General features: G+C 43.8%; 1 protein-coding gene across 1 annotated transcript in view; it reads left to right on the top strand.

Annotated features, from left to right (window-relative positions):
* Window positions 1-21,775, top strand: part of RGS11 (regulator of G protein signaling 11) — a 1,592,422-nt gene that overhangs the window by 447,967 nt on the left and 1,122,680 nt on the right. Inside the window, exon 6 of the mRNA XM_085632193.1 lies at window positions 964-1,022. Coding sequence (XP_085488319.1) covers window positions 964-1,022 — 59 coding nt within the window. The remainder of the gene's footprint in view (window positions 1-963; window positions 1,023-21,775) is intronic.

The raw sequence follows: 21,775 nt of genomic DNA, 5'->3' as shown, positions 1-21,775 counted from the left end.
TTAGATGCAGGTATTAATGCTGGGACTATGTACCGCATTCATATGGTTGAAAATAATCTGTATTACGATCTGTGCATGTTTAGAACACTTCTACAGTAGTCCTGTTTCCCTTTAAAATGGTGGGGTTGTCCTGATTGTTTTGTTTTTGACTAGGAAGGTCTCTTTCAGTGAGATTGTTTTCATTTTTAGGACGAGCATTCTAAACCTTTTGTATATATTTTAGTATATACTTATATGTGTATGTACTTTCTTGGCTCTGGAGATCAGCCCTAGGACTTGTCTGCTTCTGCTTCTGGGCTGTCTGTTCAACTGCCTTTATTTAACTGTCTTGATAGAAAACGACCAGCAGAGGTCAGTAAAATACCAGAATCACTTTAGCATTCTGTAGATTCCAGTCCCTAGAAATTGTCTTCCATGAGCACCCGTAGCCAATATTATTTTTTTCAAATCTTGTATTTTCAGTGACATGAACACCGAAGACCCTGATTTTATATTAAAAACAGAGCTTTGGACTATACCATTTCCCGCTGAAAGGCACTATTTCTCTCCCTGTATTCTCGTACCTGGCGTGTCACACAGTTTGGTGCTTACTTTCCCTCCATGTTAAAGAACAGTAAAAGTTTCAGCACCCAGGCTAGTGTGCTGCATAGCTAAATACATATAAGGTCCCAAAGGCGAGACCGACTGCATTGCAAATACTTGTTCTTGGATGCAGTCAACACTGGGTGCTTCCACTTATCCAGGCAATAGGTCTTGCTCTAATTATGACAGAGATCAATTTTCATAAGGATTGTGTCTGGGAATGCTTATGAAATATGTAAATTATTCTGTGAATTTTTCTGGATGTGCTTGTCGCTGTGGGTAATATATTCTGGCAAAACATGTACTAAATATAGCAGAACAATGGGAATGACCTTAGCACGGTTAAACACATTTTAACACTGGCATTGTTCTTACTTTCAGCGATCTATCTTGCAAAGAAGAATATTCGAAAGCAAGGGGATCTGATTGACTATGAAAAGGTAGGCGAACTTCAAGCCTAGAAAACATAGAGGGCACATGTACAGTTTTAAGTACCAATTGTTAGGGTATCCGTATCAAAACAGTTTTATATGGTCATGAACTATAAGTACATTGACGAGGCAATTTTCAAGACTTATCACTGAGTTTGAGATGCTAGACAGACCAAAATACATTTACTCTGTATGTCATACTCATTAGTTTATATCAGTTATAGTGATGTACCTAGTAACTATAATGGTTTCAATTTGAAAAATATTGGCATTGTCTTTGTTTGTACTGCATTGGTTCATACTAGTTTTATGGGTTTTTATGCACTATAATGGTTCGTATTCAGTAACATTTCTTTGAGGACTCAACGTGTTGGTTAATGGAAAGCTAAAGTATTAGAACACTAATAAAGCACATTAGTTTTCATGAGAAAGCATATAGTTTGAGGTGTGAGTTTCATAAACATTATAAATAAATTTACGTACCCAACATACCGGCATATATCAAGAGAACATTGTTGTATTTGGTTAATTCATTTGTTTATGCTCACGGTGTACTGGTGTGTAGGGATACTCTGTATAAATTGGTGCACTTGCATAACATTGTGCTGTTCATGCATGCCTGTTATGCATAACACAGTGGTCCAGACAAGTAACTGGGTTGAGATAAAAATATATTGGTTTCTTCTCATAATTTACTGGTTAAATGCCAAGCACACTGATTCCCATGCATCTCATACTACTTTGCAAGAGCATTACATTGGTGCAGTCAATGGATGTACTGATTGCTAAATATACTATATTGGCTAATTCTTGCGATGCACTGGTGTGTGCATACTGGTTGAAATGTGCAACCTATTGATATTAAAACCATTATATGTTGGTATGCATTTATAATGTAAGGGTAGATGCACAAATGCTTGGTTCGGCTATTTAATGTATTAGTTCCCTCTTCTAATGTATTGGTTTGTATGTATAAAATATTGGTTATCAAGTACCACCTATATCTTTAATTTTTCCATTTGCATACTATGTGTTTTTTACCCAACCCCTCTACTTAATGATTAGCAAACTTGGGGGCATATGTACAAGCCCCTATGACCACGGTGGCTTTTTTTTAGCCACTTAACATGGCGTAACACTGCCTTGTAAATAGGTCCCCCTTTCATGCTATGTTTAGCATGACATAGCCACTTCTTTTTATAATTGGATCTAGATTTTTGGATTTAGTTTTAATATTTAATATTTGTAATATCAGTATATTTCATGGAATTCATCGTCCAACCGCCATGTTCCGACAATGGTAGAAAGGACCAGGTAAGCTGTATAGTATCAAACTATCTACCTTTACCATATCCTTTCTACATGTCCTTTCTACAATTGGATGAACAAGGTGATTAGACACTGAATTTGATGCAAAATAGTATTCAGTCAGTCAAAGATTCTTTATACGGTTAATAAAAGCCATAGCACAAGTACAATTTGAACATATACATTTTCCTAAAACCATATTTACAAAAAAGTAAAATACAGATATGACTCATGTTTAAAAGCAAATACTTGGACAGTTCAGCTTATAAAATTGATCAGATAAAATGCTTATACATTTCATCAAATAAGATGCAAATTAAGCTAGGCAAAAAGCGTCTTCCTCCTAATAGCGCCTGAGAAGAAGCTAGCAACTCCAAGGCAAACCATGGGCAAGTAAAGCTTCTGCAGGTATAATAATACTGGCCTTGCTTGGACAAAATGACATAGACGCTGTAACCACCGCTGCTGGACCACTGCTGACTGTTTGGGGGACTTCAAGCCCCAGAAACAATCGCTCCCAGGAGAGAGGGACTTCTCTCACGCTCATAAGCGCCACCATACACCCGCAGCGTGGGACGCTGCAACTACAGCTTGTGAACCATTGCTGACTATTTGGGGGACTTCAATCCCCAGGAGCCATCGCTCCCAAGAGGGAGGGGTTTCTATCACGCACATAAGCCCCACCATGCAGCTACGGCACAGTACGCTGCAACTACCGCTGCTGGACCACTGCTGGCTGTTTGGGGGTCTTCAAGTCCCAGAAACCATCACTTCCAGGAGGGAGGGGCTTCTCTCCTGTTCATATGTGCCACCATACACCCGCGGCGCAGGACGCTACAACTACCGCTGCTGGACCACTGATGACTGTTTGGGGAACTTTAAGCCCCAGAAACCATCTCTCCCAGGAGGGAGGAGCTTCTCTCGCATTCATAAGTGCCACCATACACCCATGGTACTGGCCAAGGGTGGGCCCATTTGTGCCCGTCAGAGACTTGAGGAGGCTGGACTGCGCCACCCCTCTTGGTTCTCTATGTTAGGGCGTACCTAGTAAATAGCTGCTTTTTGATTTAGAGCTGGAAGTGGTGAACTAAACCTAATCAGGAGACTTGTGATACGTGGGAACGTAATTGGACCTGCGATTGTTGGAGCACAGGTACTTTGCAAGTCTGATCGCTCCTGTTTACAAGAACTCATTGTATCTCGATTGAGGCGAGCTGGTCTGACTGGCGCCCAAGCCTCATATTTATGTTATGCGTGAACAAAGATAAGTGACACAAGGTTTATTGTCGGGACAGTTGTGGAAGTTTATCCTAGCCAAAAAATTTGTGGTGGGTAAAGAAAAGAGAGAAAATGAAACACCTATGCCATAAAAAGCACGCACAGATATTTGGGAATTACTCATTGGTCAATTGTTATTGGCCCTTATTGATTGGTGTTGCCGAGCTGTCCAATTGTTTTTTTTTTTGTTTTTTTAAAGAAAGTTTTTAACAGTCAATTTCCCTACAGATTGCACATACATCCTATATAGTTACTAAGCTCACTGATCTTCATCTGGACTCAGCATGGGAAAAAGGAAACTTATAGGCGAATCGGGAGGGCCTAAATCCTCTGAAAGACCACAGACACATACACAGACTTCACAACTAAAACTCATATCAGGAGCTATCGAGAAACAGATCTCAACTGTTGAGAAGTCAATATTACTTTGCGGAGATCAAATTACAGCCCCTATGACCGTGGTACAGCACCCAGTTGATAATGAGGAAGAGCTTCAAACCTGTGATAGCAGTGGGCCTGCAGAGACTGACAAGGGAACAAATGGGTGTATTCAGAACATATCTGACACTATTAATTAATTGTGAGAAAGTGCCCTCTTTCTTGCATGGTATGCCCCCACGTTTTGCTGAATTGCTGATGTTCTTTGAATGAGGGTGCCCTGGGCTCCTGCTAATCAGGTGTCCATGGCCTATGTTCCTTCCATAAAACTGCATTGAAGCCTAAACCCAATTGGCATCTCCGGCCACATGTCAGTCCCTGGTAACTGGTACCACAGGTACCCAGGGCACTGTGACCATAGAAGGCCTGTAAGGGCTGCAGCACTTATTGTGCCACCCTTAGAAGCCCTGTACCCCGACACTCACACACTGCCTTTGCAGGCTGCGTGTCTTGGTGCAGAAAAAAGTGAAGAGTCGACATGGCACACATCCCTGTGTGCCATGCCCACAAACCACTGCCCTGGTGTACATCAGTCACCCCTCTAGCTGGGTGCTCTATGCCAGTGGTGAGGGTACAGGTGCATGAGACCTGTACCCCTACAGTGCCCAAGTCCATTCCTGAGCACTGTAAGTGAAATGCTACCATTAAGAGTATATGATGCTGGGAGGTTGTCATTATGAACTCCACAACACCATAATGGCTACACTGAAGACTGGGAAGTTTGGTATCAAACTTCTCAGCAAATTAAACTCGCACTGATGCCAGTGTGGGATTTAATGTAAAAAGCACAACAGACGGCATCTTAGAGATGCCCCCTGAAACTCGACCAACCTCTAGTGACCTGACTGAGTGGCTACCTAAGCTGCTACCACCAGACATGTTTCTGGATCCCTGGGTCGAGAGCTGCTGCTCTCGGGGGCCTCAAACAATGCACATCCTGGGACGAGGTGCCAAGCCTCCTCCCCCAGGATGGGCAGGGTTCACGAAGGTGAAGCTTTAAAGGCATGCCACCTTTGTGAGCCTCTCCAGACCATTTGCTGCTTTCACCAACTGGTCCCCACTGGTTTTACCCCCACTTTGGGCGGGAAAACCGGCAGGAAAAACAAGTGAGGAAGAGAGGTGTGCCCACCTATGCCAACTCCACCCCTCAGGTGGGGGAGGCGAGGTGAAGCACAACCTCGAGTCCCCACCATCTTGAGGATGGGGAGACACAGCCAACCAGGGACAGGCTCCTGTCCCCCTCCCACTGGAGAGTGGCTGAATAGACAAGTACCCACCCCAGGGGAGGGACCCATTGGATCCTGCCCTTTACCTACCTGTAACGCCACTAAATTTAGTGTTTAGGGGGCACCCTGAACCTTCCTTCCTCAGATCCAGAAACGACAAGAAAAGAAGATAAGAAGGAGGACCGAAGAGCCGTGCAGAGCTCACAAGAGGATGACGCCCACTGACTTGGCCCCAGTTCTACAGGTCTGTCTCCCCTCCAACCTGCTCCTGTGAAATCCTGGTGTTTCCTGCAGCCAGCAACCTCAAGAAACCCAGAGGACCTGCTTGCCTTCACTTCTAAAGACTGCATCTCCCGTGAACACCGGATTTGTTCAAACTGCAGCTTCTGGTGCCAGCCAGAGACCGCGAAACCAGCCCACTCTGCACCCACTGAACCCGGCCTGAGCTTGAGTGGAAAAACACCCCGGCAAACCTGACCCAAGATCCAGCAACCCCTGGCCAGCCTCAAGCCTCCAGCCGACGCCTGCAGCCTAAAACCAGAAGGCCCCACTAACCGCAACCAGGAGCTGGTAAGAAGATCCGACCCCAAAAGGCACCCCTGCACCCGACACCCCACGGTCTAGTGTGCTCAAACCGACGGTGCCTAGCCAACCCTTAACTTCCCAACTTACCTCTCCAAGTGGTGGTCGCACCCAGAAGTCCTTCGTATCCCTGCCTGAAGTGATTTTGCAAACCGGAGGTTCTACATAGAAAACAACAGGGAGCCCAACGTCAAAACAGCACTCTGCACCCGGCCGCCCCAGTGCCGCTGAGGGTGGACCTTTTGTGCTACTTTGTTTCCCCATTTGCCCTGACCATAACCCTAGGAGCTTTGCTCCCACAACCCAGTGGCCTGCTTATCATCAGCCACCAACCGGCGGCCCCCTATTCTCCATTGGACAACATTGAGCCTCAACACTCTGCACCCGGCCGCCCTAGTGCCGCTGAGGGTGCACCTTTTGTGCTACTTTGTTTCCCCATTTGCCCTGACCATAACCCTAGGAGCTTTGCTCCCACAACCCAGTGGCCTGCTTGCCATCAGCCACCAACCGGCGGCCCCCTATTCTCCATTGGACAACATTGAGCCTCAACACTCTCCACCCGGCCGCCCTAGTGCCGCTGAGGGTGCAACAACAGTGCATCACTGACCCTGGGGGACCCCTGAGTCCAACCCCAGAACCTTAACTCCCACAGTCGTTTACTTACTCGTGAACCGTTAATCTGTTTTCCTCCCATAGGATAACATAGACACTTTTTGTCCAAAAAGTTTCTAAGTGTGGAGTTTTGAAATCTAAAAATATTCCTTACAAATCACACAAATAACCAAAACCTGTTTACTCACCTGTGTGCAGGAAATGTCCCAGTGCTGAATCTAGGTATCCAGCACTGAGTTAGAAAAGTAACGTGAAAAGTAACTTACCTGCAATTTACTGTAAAAGCCTATTCATTTCAATGTACAGCTCCAAAAAGTTTCTAAGTGTGGAGTTTTGCAATTTGAAAATATTCTTTAAAATTCATGCGAATAACCAAAATGTAATTACTTACCTGTTTCCAGGAAATGTCCCAGTGCTGAATCTAGTTATCCAGCACTGAGTTAGAAAAGTAACGTAAAAAGTAACTTACCTGTAATTTACTGAAAAAGCCCATTCATTTCAATGTACTGCATTTGCTAAGTGTTGCATACTACTGCTCGCCTGTAAATCAAAAAAAAGTACAATTTCTATTGCATTTTCAAACTGTTCTATATCCAGTAACTTATTGGCCTACAGTTCAGTTCTTAAATGTGTGAATTCATTTGCTGAATTGAACAACCGAACAACAAGTGAGTCTATTGGGAATGTACCTGCAGGTAGTTACCTACACATAACTAGTAAAGTGAGGCAACTAAATTAATCATGTACTCAGAGTTCACAGGATACAACATCCCACGCTTTTACTGGTTTAGGCCCAAATGAAGCGAAGAAACCAGATAGCGTCTTGCATACATCAGCCAATACTATACCCACAGTAGTCTTGCAAATACAAGCAATTGAGTACCTAGATCTTTCACCGGCTGCCACCCCTTATTACTGAAAAGTATTTAATGCTTACCTGTGCCAGGCTTGCTTGGTTCTAAAAATAAACAGTATTTTTTTATTTAAAAAACAATTGGCCTACAGTTCAGTTCTTAAATGTGTGAATTCATTTGCTGACTGTGTGTGTACATCAAATGTTTAACACTGTACTCTGATACTGCATTACTGCTCGACCAAGCTACCACTATTAGAGAGTAAGGTTCTACCTAACTCTAACGTCTGCCTACCTCTGGGGACACTTGGACTCTATACAAACTATACCTCATTTTTGTATCGTATATATAGAGCCAGTATCTTACATTCATCCAAATCGGACACCCCACTCCCCTCTAAATGGGTAAAAAAAATGTATATCTACTACGATTAGCTCCCTAAATAAAGGGACACCTCAAAACAAAAGAACTAAACCCCAAAACCAGGCTCCAAGTAGGCTTAGGTCAGCACCCGCTGGACTCACCCAACACTGTAGCGACTCAAGTAACGAAAAACTGGATACACTATGTTGGGCATTTAAATCGCTAGAGCAATTTGTGAAGACTACCTTAGAATCCATCAATATCCGCCTAAAAGAAATAAAAACTAAATTAATGACTTTTCTCGACCAATTGAACAACCGAACAACAAGTGAGCCTATTGGGAATGTACCTGCAGGTAGTTACCTACACATAACTAGTAAAGTGAGGCAACTAAATTAATCATGTACTCAGAGTTCACAGGATACAACATCCCACGCTTTTACTGGTTTAGGCCCAAATGAAGCGAAGAAACCAGATAGCGTCTTGCATACATCAGCCAATACTATACCCACAGTAGTCTTGCAAATACAAGCAATTGAGTACCTAGATCTTTCACCGGCTGCCACCCCTTATGTAATTTTCTTGCCAAATGTTCCACCTCCATTGAACCAGACTTCGGAATCCTGGGTTTCTCTCAGGAGCAAGGCATTAAACTGGTTAAGGGTAAGATCAGGTCTGACTGAACATTTGTTCAAAGACATAATATGGTAAGGCGAAATAAATGGGTGGGTAGGACACATAAATCTCTTCCAGGAGATTGCGTAATTCTGTCTTTTAAAAATCCTAGACTGGTAGAGACTGTCATAAATAAAACTAGGCCCACTCATGTTACTTTAAATTCTATCTCTGCCCTCCCACTAGGTTATTTGTCTCAACCAGGCTCACTTGGGGCTTTTAATCGATCAATGCCCCCAAGTATTCTGCCACCATTGACCAATCAACTTTATAATGTTCCAACTTCTAATAGATTTCAGGGACTAGAAAATCTTGATGGAATAGATTGACCAGATGTGGAGTATCGGGAAGAAACTAAGGGGAGTCAGGAGAGGACAAATGTACTGTTAAACCTTGGAAGGAAGAGATTGACTCTTGAAACACCCAGCTCAAGTACTTTACCTGTCGATGACTCTTCGCAGCATTCTGCCAGGTATATTAATGATTTAACACTAACTATTAGTGTAGGGAATTGTCCCCATTCTTTTGTTGAAAATACAGTTTTTTTGTTCTGGAATGTGGCAGGACTCCGGAAAAAAATCCATAACCTATAGTGGCTAGAATTTGTCAAGGGTTTTAATTTTGTCTGTCTCCAAGAGACCTGTTTTAAAAAAAAATATATATATATTTAATAGCATTTTCATTGAACATTCCGCACCATAAAATGCATGTGCGCTTTGTGGAAATCAATAAAAAAAAAAGAAAAACAGAGAAAACATCAACATCCCATGGCTATAACGTACAGCGGTAAGATGAGCAGTGAAGCAAATTGTCAAATATCGTATCACAACAGTACATTGTCGTAACATGTAATTTGATGACGGACTGAATTTTGTTAATCTGTTTGAGGATCCGAGGTAGATGCATGTGGAGCAGGGCTCCCATATGTCTTTGGGGCATGACGTTGCAGGTAGCTTCTCTAAATACAGTCTTAGATTTTCTTGACAGTATACTAGATCCTTGAGCCATACAGTTGTAGTGGGGCACATTTTACTCTCCCAGGTCATTGCTACTCAGCGTTTGGCAAGTAACAGTGCGACACGTATCAACCTACCCATCAAACCCTTCAAAGTTGGTAGCAGGCCCAATAGACATACATGTGGAAAGCATGCCACCTCGGTGTGTGTCATTTCCTGCAGCTGGTGTGTGATCTCTGTCCAGAAAGCCGCTACCTTACCGCATTCCCAGGCCAGATGCCAGAAGTCATCCCCCTGGCGTCCGCAACATCTCCATGTGTTGTTATCTCTGAGACAGTATTTGGCCAGCTTGTACGGTATGTGATAAACCTGGTGCAGGAACTTGAAGTGTATTATATGTAAATTACCGTTAGAGGTGAGTGCGCTTGTGAGTTTGCAACAGTGTTCCCAGTCATCCTGCGAGAGCGGTGGGGTGAAGACCCTATTCCATGTCTCCAGACTCTTATGACTATGAGCCGGCACTTTTTCCTCCCTGGCAGCCCTATATAGTTTGGTTATTAATTTATGTCTTGTGGGACTGAGTAGGAGTGTGTGCAGGGACTACAGCGTCGGAGGCTCCGAGGGAAACGTGGGAAAGTGTGCGCGCATTGCGTTATATTTTCTATGAAAGGTGAAAGAGAACTGTGGTGTTTTGTTTTGTATATAATTTAAATCAGTTACTGTTAGGAAGGTACCATTAGGGAATGCATCTTGCATCTTATCTATCCCAGCCAGAGTGAGAGTGTGCATAGCGCCAGTCTCCTGTGTAACTGAGGCAGCTGTGTGGTGGGCGAGAGGCAAAAGAGGTGAGTAGAATAAAAGCTTCTCCGCTGAGTGGCCAAGTGCTTGCCAGGCTGCTATCGTGACATGGGGTTTATTTCAGCTTTCGGGGTACCCCTACGGGTATGTGTAAGTATGGATTTCAGAGGGATGGGATATGAGTCATCTTTCTCTACCGCTATGTGTGGGATGAAGTTATGGTTAGTGTACCAGTAGTGAGCATATTGACCATTTGCGCAAAGGTAGTACAGGTATAGATCAGGTACACTCAACCCCCCTTTGGTATAATCCAACATTAATGTTGGTGGACTCACTAGAGCCTGTTTTCCACTCCATGTCAGCCTTATCATAACCGAGCGTAGCGTCCTGAAAAAAGGCATGGGCAGTAGGATAGGAATATTGCTAAATAAATATAAAAATTTGGGCAGTACGACCATTTTTATTAGGGCTATGCGGTCAGCAAAGGAGAGAGGCAGTCTTATCCACCTGTCCACCTGTTGTTCTAGTTTGGTGACGGCGGTGCCATTATTCTCACGGATGACAGCGTCAGGGTCACGATCTAACCATATTCCAAGATATTTCACGGGGTCCGTGGTCCATATCAGGGGGAACTCCATCTCATGCGGAGAAGTGCAGTCCGTCAGTGATACAACCACTCATTTAGACCAATTGATGGCAAGGCCAGAGAACAGCCCAAATGGAATGTATTCCCTCAATAAGGGTTCCATAAAGACATGGGGTTCTCTAATAAACAGCAGCATATTATCCGCATAGAGGGATATGCTCATGGATCTGTGAACAAATCGTAGTGCGGCTGCCCCATGACGTTGTCGGATGATACATGCAAGCGGCTCAAGCACTACTGGGAACAATAGCGGTGATAGAGGGCAGCCTTGACGGGTGCCTCTGTTTATCTGGATAGGGGCCGAAGTCTTACCATCCACCCGAATGCGAGCAGTGGGGTCTGTGTATAGGAGTCTTATCCAGGAAATAAAGTTAAAAGGGAATTCCATCTGCCTGAGAATATAAAATAGATAGATCCACTCTATAGAGTCGAAGGCTTTGGCCGCGTCTAGCATCATGGCCGCCGCCTTTAAGGTGGGATCTAGTATGTGAAACATGGCAAAGAGCGTGCGTAAGTTGTGTGGGGTGGATCTTTCTGGGATAAATCCAGATTGGTCTGGGAGGACCAGATTCAGCATCAGGGGTTTAAGACGAAGCGTGAGGATTTTGGCCAATATCTTCGCGTCAATATTTATAAGTGAGAGGGGCCGGAATGACTCGCAGCGATAAGGTGGTTTGTCCCGTTTGAGCAAAGTGATTATTAACGCTTCCCCGAGTGTGGGTGAGAGTTTTCCCACCTCAAAGGCCTCTGCATACATCTCCAGAAGGTGGGGCTTCAGCTCTTCTGCAAATTCTTTGTGGAATTTGCAGGTTAGGCCATCAGGACCCGGAGCCTTTTTGTTTGGGAGGGTTTTAATTGCTTTGTGGATGTCTTCTGCGGTGATAGGTCAATTGAGGTAATCCCGCTGGCCATCAGATAGCCACGCCAGTGCAACGTCCGTAAGATAGGTGTCAAAGTGCTGATCAGCGGTGTCACCTTGTGAGGTGTAGAGTTCAGCGTATGTCTGTCTAAATCGTGTAGTGGTCCGCATGGTGTCATCTGTTATCTTAGTAATAGTATGCCTAGCTCTGCGGGTTCGTATTTTCACCGCTAGATTGTGCCCCGGCCATCCTCCCTCCCCGTATGCTGGAGCCACATGTCTTTTCGATAAGTAGCGCACCTCATCTGCTGCCGCCTCATTGTATTCCACTAGGGTTTCTTTGAGTTGTGCGAGGGTCTGTGTGTTGGGCGAGGTTTCATATTCCCTCTCAAGTCGTGTCAGGATAGTTTAGAGTGTAGTGAGTCGCTCCCGGATATCCCTCAGAATCCCCGCTGTGATAGTGATGGATTTGCCTCTGATCGTGAACTTGAAGGCCTCCCATAATACCGCGACGCTGTCAACTGATCCCGTGTTGAGCTCAAAATATTGCGTGATGGCTTCTCGGATCGTACGTGTGTATAGCGGTTCTAGGAGCGCTTCAGTGTGGAAACGCCATGTGAATTGTCGATTAATAATGCGTGGAATATGAAGCTGCAGCTTAACCGGGTTATGATCTGATAGCGTTCGGGGTAAGCCCTCAATCTCTGATACCCAGGGTGTTGTGGCCTCGCTCAGGAGCCAATAGTCTAGCCACAACCAGCTGCCGTGGACCGTGGAAATGTGAGTGCCCTCCCATCTGTCAACCTTATGCAACCACCACACATCTGTCAGACTAAGTTCGGCCATTCCGTCATTAATTATCCTGGCAGCTTTTGGTGCATGACCCCCCTATGCCACTAGATTTGTCTTTACTGGGATCAAGATGAGTATTCAGGTTGCCTCCCTCGATGATAGTAGCCTCGGGTCATGCTCGTAAGATTGAAAGTATGCGCTCAAAGAATTCTGGGTCATCTGTATTAGGACCATACACGTTCACAATCGTGACTAATTGCCCCGCAAGTGTGCCATGTGTAATGGCATAGCGGCCAGCATCGTCAATGCTACATCTAACCTCAGTAAAAGGAAGGTTTTTCTTGATGAGGGTGAGTACGCCTCTGGCATAAGCAGAGTAAGAGGATGATATCCTGTAGCCTGCCCATTGTGCCCCAATACGTGCGTTGGTGTGGCGAGTCAGGTGTGTTTCCTGAATCAGTGCAATTTGCACCTCTTGTCTGCCAAGGTACGCATGTATCTGTCCTAATTTTTTGGGAGAGTTGAGCCCCTGTACATTCCTTGTTAAGCAGGAGAATGTCACATGAGTGTGGCATATTTAAGTGATTCAGGGCACGTCTGGCGCTACCAGAGAAGCCCAAGGAAAATCAAAGTTGCCCTCTCAGGGACCCACCAGTCGACGGACCAGGGATCGTGAAATGACCTCGAGAGGAATCACAAAATGGTGGCCCATGGGTCACTCGGGGTGACTAGGCCAACAATCTTTGGTGGATTCTTTCATCAAGGTGGGGGCTAGAAGTAACCCCAAGCTCGACTTCAAGAGACATCGAGAAGTCAATGCACTTGCAAAAGTGCACGGTGACCAGGAGTTCTGGTTGCATGCTACTCACAAGGGCTGCGGGTCTCAGCTTTACTGGGGACTTGATTTGGCCTTTGAGATGTCTGGAAATCCTCTTCCTGGGATGCAAATACTTCAGAGTCTGGCGGGAGCTTCGGAGATGCAGACCGGCAAAATGATTTGTTGGTGCCTGCCAAGCATGGGAGTCACTCCTTGACCCCAAGGGAGATTTCTTCAGTCCTCTAGTCTTTAGTAGAGTGTCAAAGTTCCAGGATTCAGCTTCAGAGTTTCATCAAGGGATATCTAAAGTTCTGGTTACAGAGTTTCCTTATTTATACCTAAGGAAGCGGTTGGACTAGCTCTGGGGACCCACCTATGGGAGGGTTTGGAAAGAGGGGTGGCTACACCCATTTCCTTTGTCCAGTTTTGCACCAGAGCAGGGCCTGGAAGCCCCTGAATTCATTTGAACTGTACTATGCACAGGGACACAAAATGTGCCCCCAGTGCAGGACTTCAAAGCACTCTGAGAGTACTCCCACCCAGCCCCAATACACATAAGCCTGTCTGGGAGGTGTTTACACCTCCCTGTGACAGGAAACCTATTGCCAAGGCCTCCCCTGCCTGAGTCCCGGTCAGCAGCAGGAGGTCAGACCCTTGTCTGTGGCTGCAGCATCCATTTTGTGATGCCAATTCTCTGTTAGGTTTCTACCGGGTATACCAGTACTGTCATGTCTCTCCCTCTAGAAAGGTGGGATCATATTCTCACATCAAGATTTGATGTGGGGGTATGATTCCAAGGTGTTTGACACCAAACACGACATGATTCCGTGCAGTCAGTCCAAAGTTAGCATTAACCATTTTAGATATAATGCACTTAAGAGTATATGGTCAGGCTGCACTACTGACAAGAGATTCCGAAGGCTGCAGAGGGGCTCAGCTCATGCCTGGGCACCCTCTCTCAGATAACCAAGTTCCCTGCCTTCAGGATGAGGCCTGCCATAGGGGTGACTGATAGGTTTCAATGTGCAGTATTAAGCGAGATATAGTGAACCTATATCTTAGTAAGGGGTGCATGCACCACCTTACCCAGGCTGCAGTAGCAGACCTGGGGTGTCATTTTGGAGGGATTTCCAGGGGTTGCACAATACATGCTTCAGCCCCTGGTAGTCCTCTGGGGTACCTATGCCCTGGGTACATAGTATACCATATACTAGGGACTCACAGGGGTACCCCAGAATCCAATCTGGAGTGTACCTAAAGTACATGCAATTTAGAGAGGAAGCAGCTAGGCTGGGGCCCTGAATAGCAGGGTCCCAGCCAGACTAAAGTTAAAAAACAGTGAAACACCAGCAAAAAGTGGGGGTAAACATGTGAAGCAGATCCTACTCTCCTGCACCCATCTTGCCTCTTTTTGCACCCCATTTCCCTCTTTCTGCACCTGTCCTGCCTCTTTCTGCACCTCACTTGCCTCTTTCTGCAGTTCTCTTGCCTCGTTCTGCACCTCTGTTGCTGCTTTCTGTACTTCTGTTGCATCTTTCTGCATGCCTCTTCCCTCTTTCTGCACGTGTTGCCTCTTTCTGTACCTCTCTTGCCTCTTTCTGCAGTTCTCTTTCCTCTTTCTGCTGATATGTTGCTTCTTTTTGCACTTCTCTTGCCTCTATCTGCACCTCTTTTGCTTCTTTCTGCAGTTCTCTTGCTTCCATCTGCACCTCTTTTGCTTCTTTATGCACTTATCCTGCCTCTTTCTGTACCCCTCTTGCCTCTTTCTGCACCTCTGTTGGATCTCTCTACACTTCTCTTGCTTCTTTCTGCACCTTTCTTGCTTCTCTCTGAATCCCTCTTACCTCTTTCTACACCCCTCTTTCTGCACCCTCTTCCCGCTTTCTGCACTTGCCCCGCCTCTTTCTGCACCTCACTTTCTGCAGTTCTCTTGCCTCTTTCTGCACCTCTGTTGCTGCTTTCTGTACTTCTCTAGCAACTTTCTGTATGCCTATTCCCTTTTTCTGCACGTGTTGCCTCTTTCTGTACCTCTCTTGCCTCATTCTTCAGTTCTGTTGCCTCTTTCTGCACCTCTGTTGCTTCTTTCTGCACTTCTCTTGCCTCTTTCTGCACCTCTCTTTCTTTATTCTGCACTTCTCTTGTATCGTTCTGCACCCCCTTTCCTCTTTCTATACCTGTCTTGCCTCTTTCTGCAAATATCTTGCCTCATTCTGCAGTTATCTTGCCTCTTTCTGCACCTCGGATGCTTCTTTCTGCACTTCTCTTGCCTCTTTCTGCACCTCTTTTTCTTTATTCTGTACGTCTCTTGCATCGTTCTGTACCCCTTTCCTCTTTCTATACCTGTCTTACCTCTTTCTGCAAATATCTTGCCTCATTCTGCAGTTCTCTTGCCTCTTTCTGCACCTCGGATGCTTCTTTCTGCACTTCTCTTGCCTCTTTCTGCAGTTCTCTTGTATCTTTCTTCACCTTTGTTGCTTCTTTCTCCACCCCTCTTGCCTCTTTCTGCGCCTCTGTTGGTTCTATCTGCACTTCTCTTGCTTCTTTCTGTACCTCTCTTGCTGATCTCTGCACCCCTCTTGCCTCTTTCTTCACTCGGTTCCCTCTTTCTGCACCTGTTGTGCCTCGTTTTGCAGTTCTATTGCCTCTTTCTGAACCTATCTTACTTCTTTCTATACTTCTCTTGCCTCTTTCTGCACCTCTGTTACTTCTTTTATGCACTTTTCTTGTGTCTTTCTAAACCCCTCTTCACTCTTACTGCACCTCTTTTGCTTCTTTCTGCCCTTCTCGTGCCTTTTTCTGCTCCTATATTGCTTCTTTCTGCACTTCTCTTGCCTCTTTCTGTACCCCTCTTGCCTCTTTCTGCACCTCTGTTGGTTCTCTCTGTACTTCTCTTGCTTCTTTCTGCACCTCTCTTTCTTCTCTCTGCACCCCTCTTGCCTCTTTCTGCACCCTGTTTTCTCTTCCTGCACCTGTCCTGCCTCTTTTTGCAGTTCTCTTGCCTCTTTCTGCACCTTTTATGGTTTTTTTCCGCACTTCTCTTGCTTCATTCTGGAGCACTCTTGCCTCATTCTGCCCCTCTGTTGCTTCTTTCTGCACTTCTCTTGTCTCTTTCTGTACCCCTCTTTGCTCTTTATGTACCTCTTTTGCTTCTTTCTGAAATTCTCTTGCCTCTTTCTGCACCTTTGTTGCTTCTTTTTGCACTTTTGTTTGTTATTTCTGCACCTCTCCTGCTTCTTTCTGTATTCCTCTTGCCTCTTTCTGTACCCCTCTTGCTTCTTTCTGCACCTCTGTTGCATCTTTCTGCACCTTTGTTACCTCTTTCTGCACTTCTCTTGCCTCTTTCTGGATCTCTGTTGCTTCTTTCTACATGTGTCTTTCTTTTTTCTACACCTCTTTTGCTACTTTCTGCACCCCTCGTGCCTCTGTCTGCACCTCACTTGCATCATTCTGCACCTCTCCTGCTTTTTGCTCCACTTCTCTTGTTTCTCTTTGCAACTCTCTTGTCTCTTTCATCACTTCTCTTGCTTCTGTCTGCTTCTCTTTTGCTTCTTTCTGCACTTCTCTTGGCTCTTTCAGTACTTTTCTCACCTCTTTCTCTACTTAAATGCGAGGTGCAAGCTGTCAAGTTTAAAGGTCTGTGTGCTCTTGTGTCTGAGGTATATTGTCATATTAGCATATTAGCCCAGGTGAGAAGATTAGTCATCAAAGCAGATGTACAAAACTTAAGAAGACATATGACTGTTAATTAATAGCACATTAAAATCGATTTGCACTAAAATATATAGAACAGTTAAAACATTTTAGGAATAAAAACTAAATTGATAATAGTTGAATACATTATATTTTTTTACTACTTATTGCACAAAACAGAATTCATTAGTCTCAACCTTTTGCCATGCCACGCTATTCTTATAAACCACTGTTAACTAAAGCAGATGGACTATGGAAGTCAAAAAACGTCAATCAAGGATTTAGGGGCATTTGAGAATCAGTACATATACACATAACATACCCGCTACCCAACTGAGATTATTTGGGATCTGATAGACCATGCCCAGCCTAAGAACTTTGCCAAAGCGATAACAATAGATGTTGTTGATTCTGCGCGAAGTAGTCTAAGCGCCACTTCATTGCTTCCAGTTCCCAGTGTTCTACAAATCGGGGTCAGCCACAAACGCCACAGGGCCATATACGCTGGACAAGCAAACAGTAAATTGGCCAGAGATTCTGAGTGAGCGGGGCATACTAGACAGGAGACACTGGTTTGCATGTCCCATTTTGCCAAAAATGATCTTACTGGCAAGGTGCCAACTCTGAATTGGAAGTGTAACTTCCTATCATGTGGTTTTGTGATTATGTCCCAGTACGGTTCCTGCTTTTGCACCGGCTTCACATTCAGAAAGTATCCTGTTAGTGTGAAAGGATCACTATTTCTGACGATGTTATCCATCGCCCAACTCCAGTATCTTTCCTTTAGCAAAGCCTTAGTTAGAAACGGGGTACTTTCTAGATTTTCCCACAGTGTAGCCATGCCAATATTGGATAACATGATTCTGATTTCCTGCAACCATCTGACTTTTTTTATAATGATTTCTCCTAATTAAGTCCTTCAGGCCAAGTGCATAATCTCTTAGTTCTGGTGTTGACCAGATTCTCCGCCATTGTAGGAAGGGTCGCAATCTGGCTATGTTGGCGAGTGACTTCCTACCCAGGTCGTGGAGCAGAGGATGTATTGGTGTGCTCTGTGGGAGGGTATATGTCTACTTCTCCATGTATTTTCACATGTGTTATGTATCTGAAGAGGGTAGCTTAAAAATCTGGTAGCTTCTCCTATAGGTGGTCAAATCTTCTCAGTTCAGCTCTGTCATTCTGTTGCACAGGCAGAGAACCGTATGTAGGTCTTATAGAGCCCCTCAAATATACTATTGAAACCCATGTGCCCTGTATTAAAAGCAGAAAGAAATACATACACCTTCTTGTACGCAAATGTATAGAGTATGCTGTTTGAAACACAGGTATTGAAGTATTTGTATGTTTATTTTTTTGTAACATGTTATTAGGTAAAAGTACAGACACACGCATATATACCTCCTCAAATTTGGTGAGATTTACACAAGTGATATGGTTAGGATTGCTGTTTTACATTTGGTAGGCCTGACATTCTGAGCAGTCGATGAATAGTGAACCTTCAAGAGAAAAGTGAGGCTTAAGACATCTAGGGAGAAGGATTATTGATTAGGCTACCTTGCATGAGTGTGTGGAAAAGTAGTCAAAGTAGGCCTCATTCTGCACCTCTGTTGCTTCTCGCTGTACCTTTCTTCCTCTTTCTGTACTTTTCTTGCCTCTTTCTACATTTTTCTTGTTTCTTTCTATACCTTTCTTCCTCTTTCTGAACCTCTGTTGCCTCTTTCTTCACTTGTCTTGCTTCTTTCTGCGCCTTTCTTCCTCTTTCTGTACATGTCTTACCTATGCAGGCATAATTGGAAATTAGCATTTTAAAAAACTTAGTAATTCACTGAAAAAGCCACAGGTTTCAGGGACGTTATAGTTAGAAATGAGAATATGAAAAACCTTAGAAATTCACTGAAAAAACCCAGAGGTTTTAGGGACAGTATAGTTAGGCTGACATTTCACTTGTGCAAAACCAGAGAAATGCAGTTGTTATAGTTAGCTGAGATAACTATAACTCTCGCCCTTGTAATGTACTGCTGATGATGTCACATATTACATCACCCATGACATGGTCAGTGACATCACTGATGACATATCAAATTACATCATTGATGACATATCCACATAATCTCTGATGTACCTACCCACACCCCAATATAACCTATCATACACCCACTCCAAATTTCAGTCTACCATTCTTGAATCCATTGATACACCAATACTATTATGTACATATCCACTAACTGATTCATAGGTCTACATACACATACACTCATTCACCCATACAGGCACTCATGCAGCCAGTCACTCACCAATACAGCCACTGACATATCAACTCATACACCCATATAGCAACTCATATACCGTCAGTCACCCATAGAGCTACTCACATACCTACTCACTCACCCATCACACAGCCACTTACTCACTCATACAGAAACATATATAACATTCTTAAAACGTTTTAGAAACACTCAGTCACTGGATGATGTAATCAGTGATGTCATTTGAGATGTCATCAGTGATGTCATCAGTGATGTCATTGACAAGACAATGTCATGAGTGATGTAATATATGATGTCATCACCAGTACATTGTGGGGGCACGAGTTATAGTTAGCTCAGCTAACTATAATGGCTGAATTTCTCTGGTTTTGTACGAGTGAAATGTCAGCCATACTATAACGCCCCTTAAAACTGTGGTTTATTCAGTGAATTTCTAAGGTTTTTAAAAATACAAATTCCTAATTATAACATCCCTGAAACCTCTAAAAACCATAGGTTTCACACATGTTATAGTTAAGTGGACATTTCACTCGTAAAAAACCAAGGAAATTCCCCCGTTATAGTTAGCTCAGATAACTATAACTCGCGCGCCCGCAATCCACTGCTGATGACTTCACATATTACATCACTCATAACATGGTCAGTGGCATCACTCATGACATCATGACATCATCCTTGTGATAGAGTGGCGGTCGCGCGAGTTATAGTTATCTGAACTAACTATAACGGGGGAATTTCATTGGTTTTTTACGAGTGAAATGTCCACCTAACTATAACATGTGTGAAACCTATGTTCTTTAAGTGAATTTGCAAGGTTTTTTAAATGCTAATTCCTAACTATAACGTGTGTGAAACCTATGGTTTTTTAAGTGAATTTGTACGGTTTTTAAATGCTAAGTTATGTATGTATTATTATATTTTTTTATTTAAGGTTTTTCACCGTGCGCGCACCGTGCGCGCACCCCCCGATTTAAAAATGAAAAAAAAAATGTTTTTTTCTCCCTTCGGGGTCCTTCATGGACCCCCTGACAAAGGCTAGGGGGTCAGGAACTCTCTACCCTGCCCCCTTTTCACGTTCGCCACCTCTCTTTTTCAGTGTCGCACCCAAAACAAACAAAACGGCGGCCGACACTTCCTGATTTCGACTGATTCGAACGTTGACTGACATGTAACCACCAATCAGAATTACGCTCGCGCACGTAAGGGTGCGCGCACGGTGCGCGCACGGTGCGCGCATGGTGCGCGCTTATAGATATGTATGTACTTTTAACTGCAATTTTCTCAGGAGCTACTGAACAGATTGACTCCATGTATGCAAAAGGCACATGCCTGACCTGAGGACTACCTCTCTGCCAAATTTCAAGTAATTCTGTTCAGCCGTTCGGGCTGTACCTTCGACTAAAGGTCCTATGGGAAAATGCATGGAGAAAACGCATTTTGGAACCCCTCTTTTTTCTCGGCCCCCGCTTGACGAATCACCCCGAGACTTTCAGGGTAGGAGCTGAGCGGAGTGCCCCATTAGTTTTGAAAATTTCGCGAGGATTCATCAACCGGCGCCAAAGTTATTCAAAATAGAATTTTGAGATTTCCTGTAGATAATATATATATATAGCATGCCAGTATGGAGAAAAAAAAATGTCCTATAGAACACCTTTTAGTGACAAAGAAATTCCCATACATAGGTTCTTGACATGAAAAACAGAATATGTGATCTATGTGCTGGAGTGTCCTTGTGGCCTTCAATACGTTGGAAGCACGGTTCTCCAGGGCCACAAAAGGATACTTCAGCACATGAGAGCTATAAAGAACAAAGATCACACTTACACCGTAGCACGCCATTTTGAAGAATCTCATAATGGAGATCCTAATGGTTTAAAATACTTTCTGATTGACAGCGTGCCACACAACAAAAGAGGAGGTAACAGAGAAAGGGCCTTGAGAAAGTTGGAAACTAGGTATATTTTACAAATGGATAGTAAACAACCTGTTGGCCTCAATGGTACGGAGGATCTATATACCTGTCTATAGATCCAAATTGTATATTTCAAGAGTCTTAAAATCGAACAAAATCTGTAAACAAACAAACAATTAAGTAATATTTTGTTTATTAATATTGTATGCAGCTGCCACCTTGTATTTTATCACAGTCACACCTTTTGGGTTAGTATTAGGTGGTGTAGGTACACATAAAAAATACATATCACTACACACACATTTAACGTCACCAATTGATCAATTTATGTAAATTATGATGGAGGCACAGAGAATACAAACTCTCTGAACAAAATTAATCTCATAGTGGGTGTTACCTATACAATTCCATTTATGAACATTTGTTGTAATTGAGACACTATGTCAGACACAAAACCATATCACAACAATGGAACTGCCACAAGATATTTTATGCTATTTCTATTTGTAATTTATTTATTGTATGTAGATTCATTGACAATTTTTATATATTTATACATATTTATAAATTTATTGCAAACAGTGATTTTATTACAAAGGATATTTATTTATTTATGTTGACACTGGTTCAACCATTGAGGAACCCTTCTATGTCTACCACCGTTGCATAACAAGATTCTATTGGTGATA

The sequence above is a fragment of the Triturus cristatus genome, chromosome 10 (assembly GCF_964204655.1).
Source record: "Triturus cristatus chromosome 10, aTriCri1.1, whole genome shotgun sequence".
NCBI lineage: Eukaryota > Metazoa > Chordata > Amphibia > Caudata > Salamandridae > Triturus > Triturus cristatus.
This window is presented reverse-complemented; position numbering and strand designations above follow the sequence as displayed.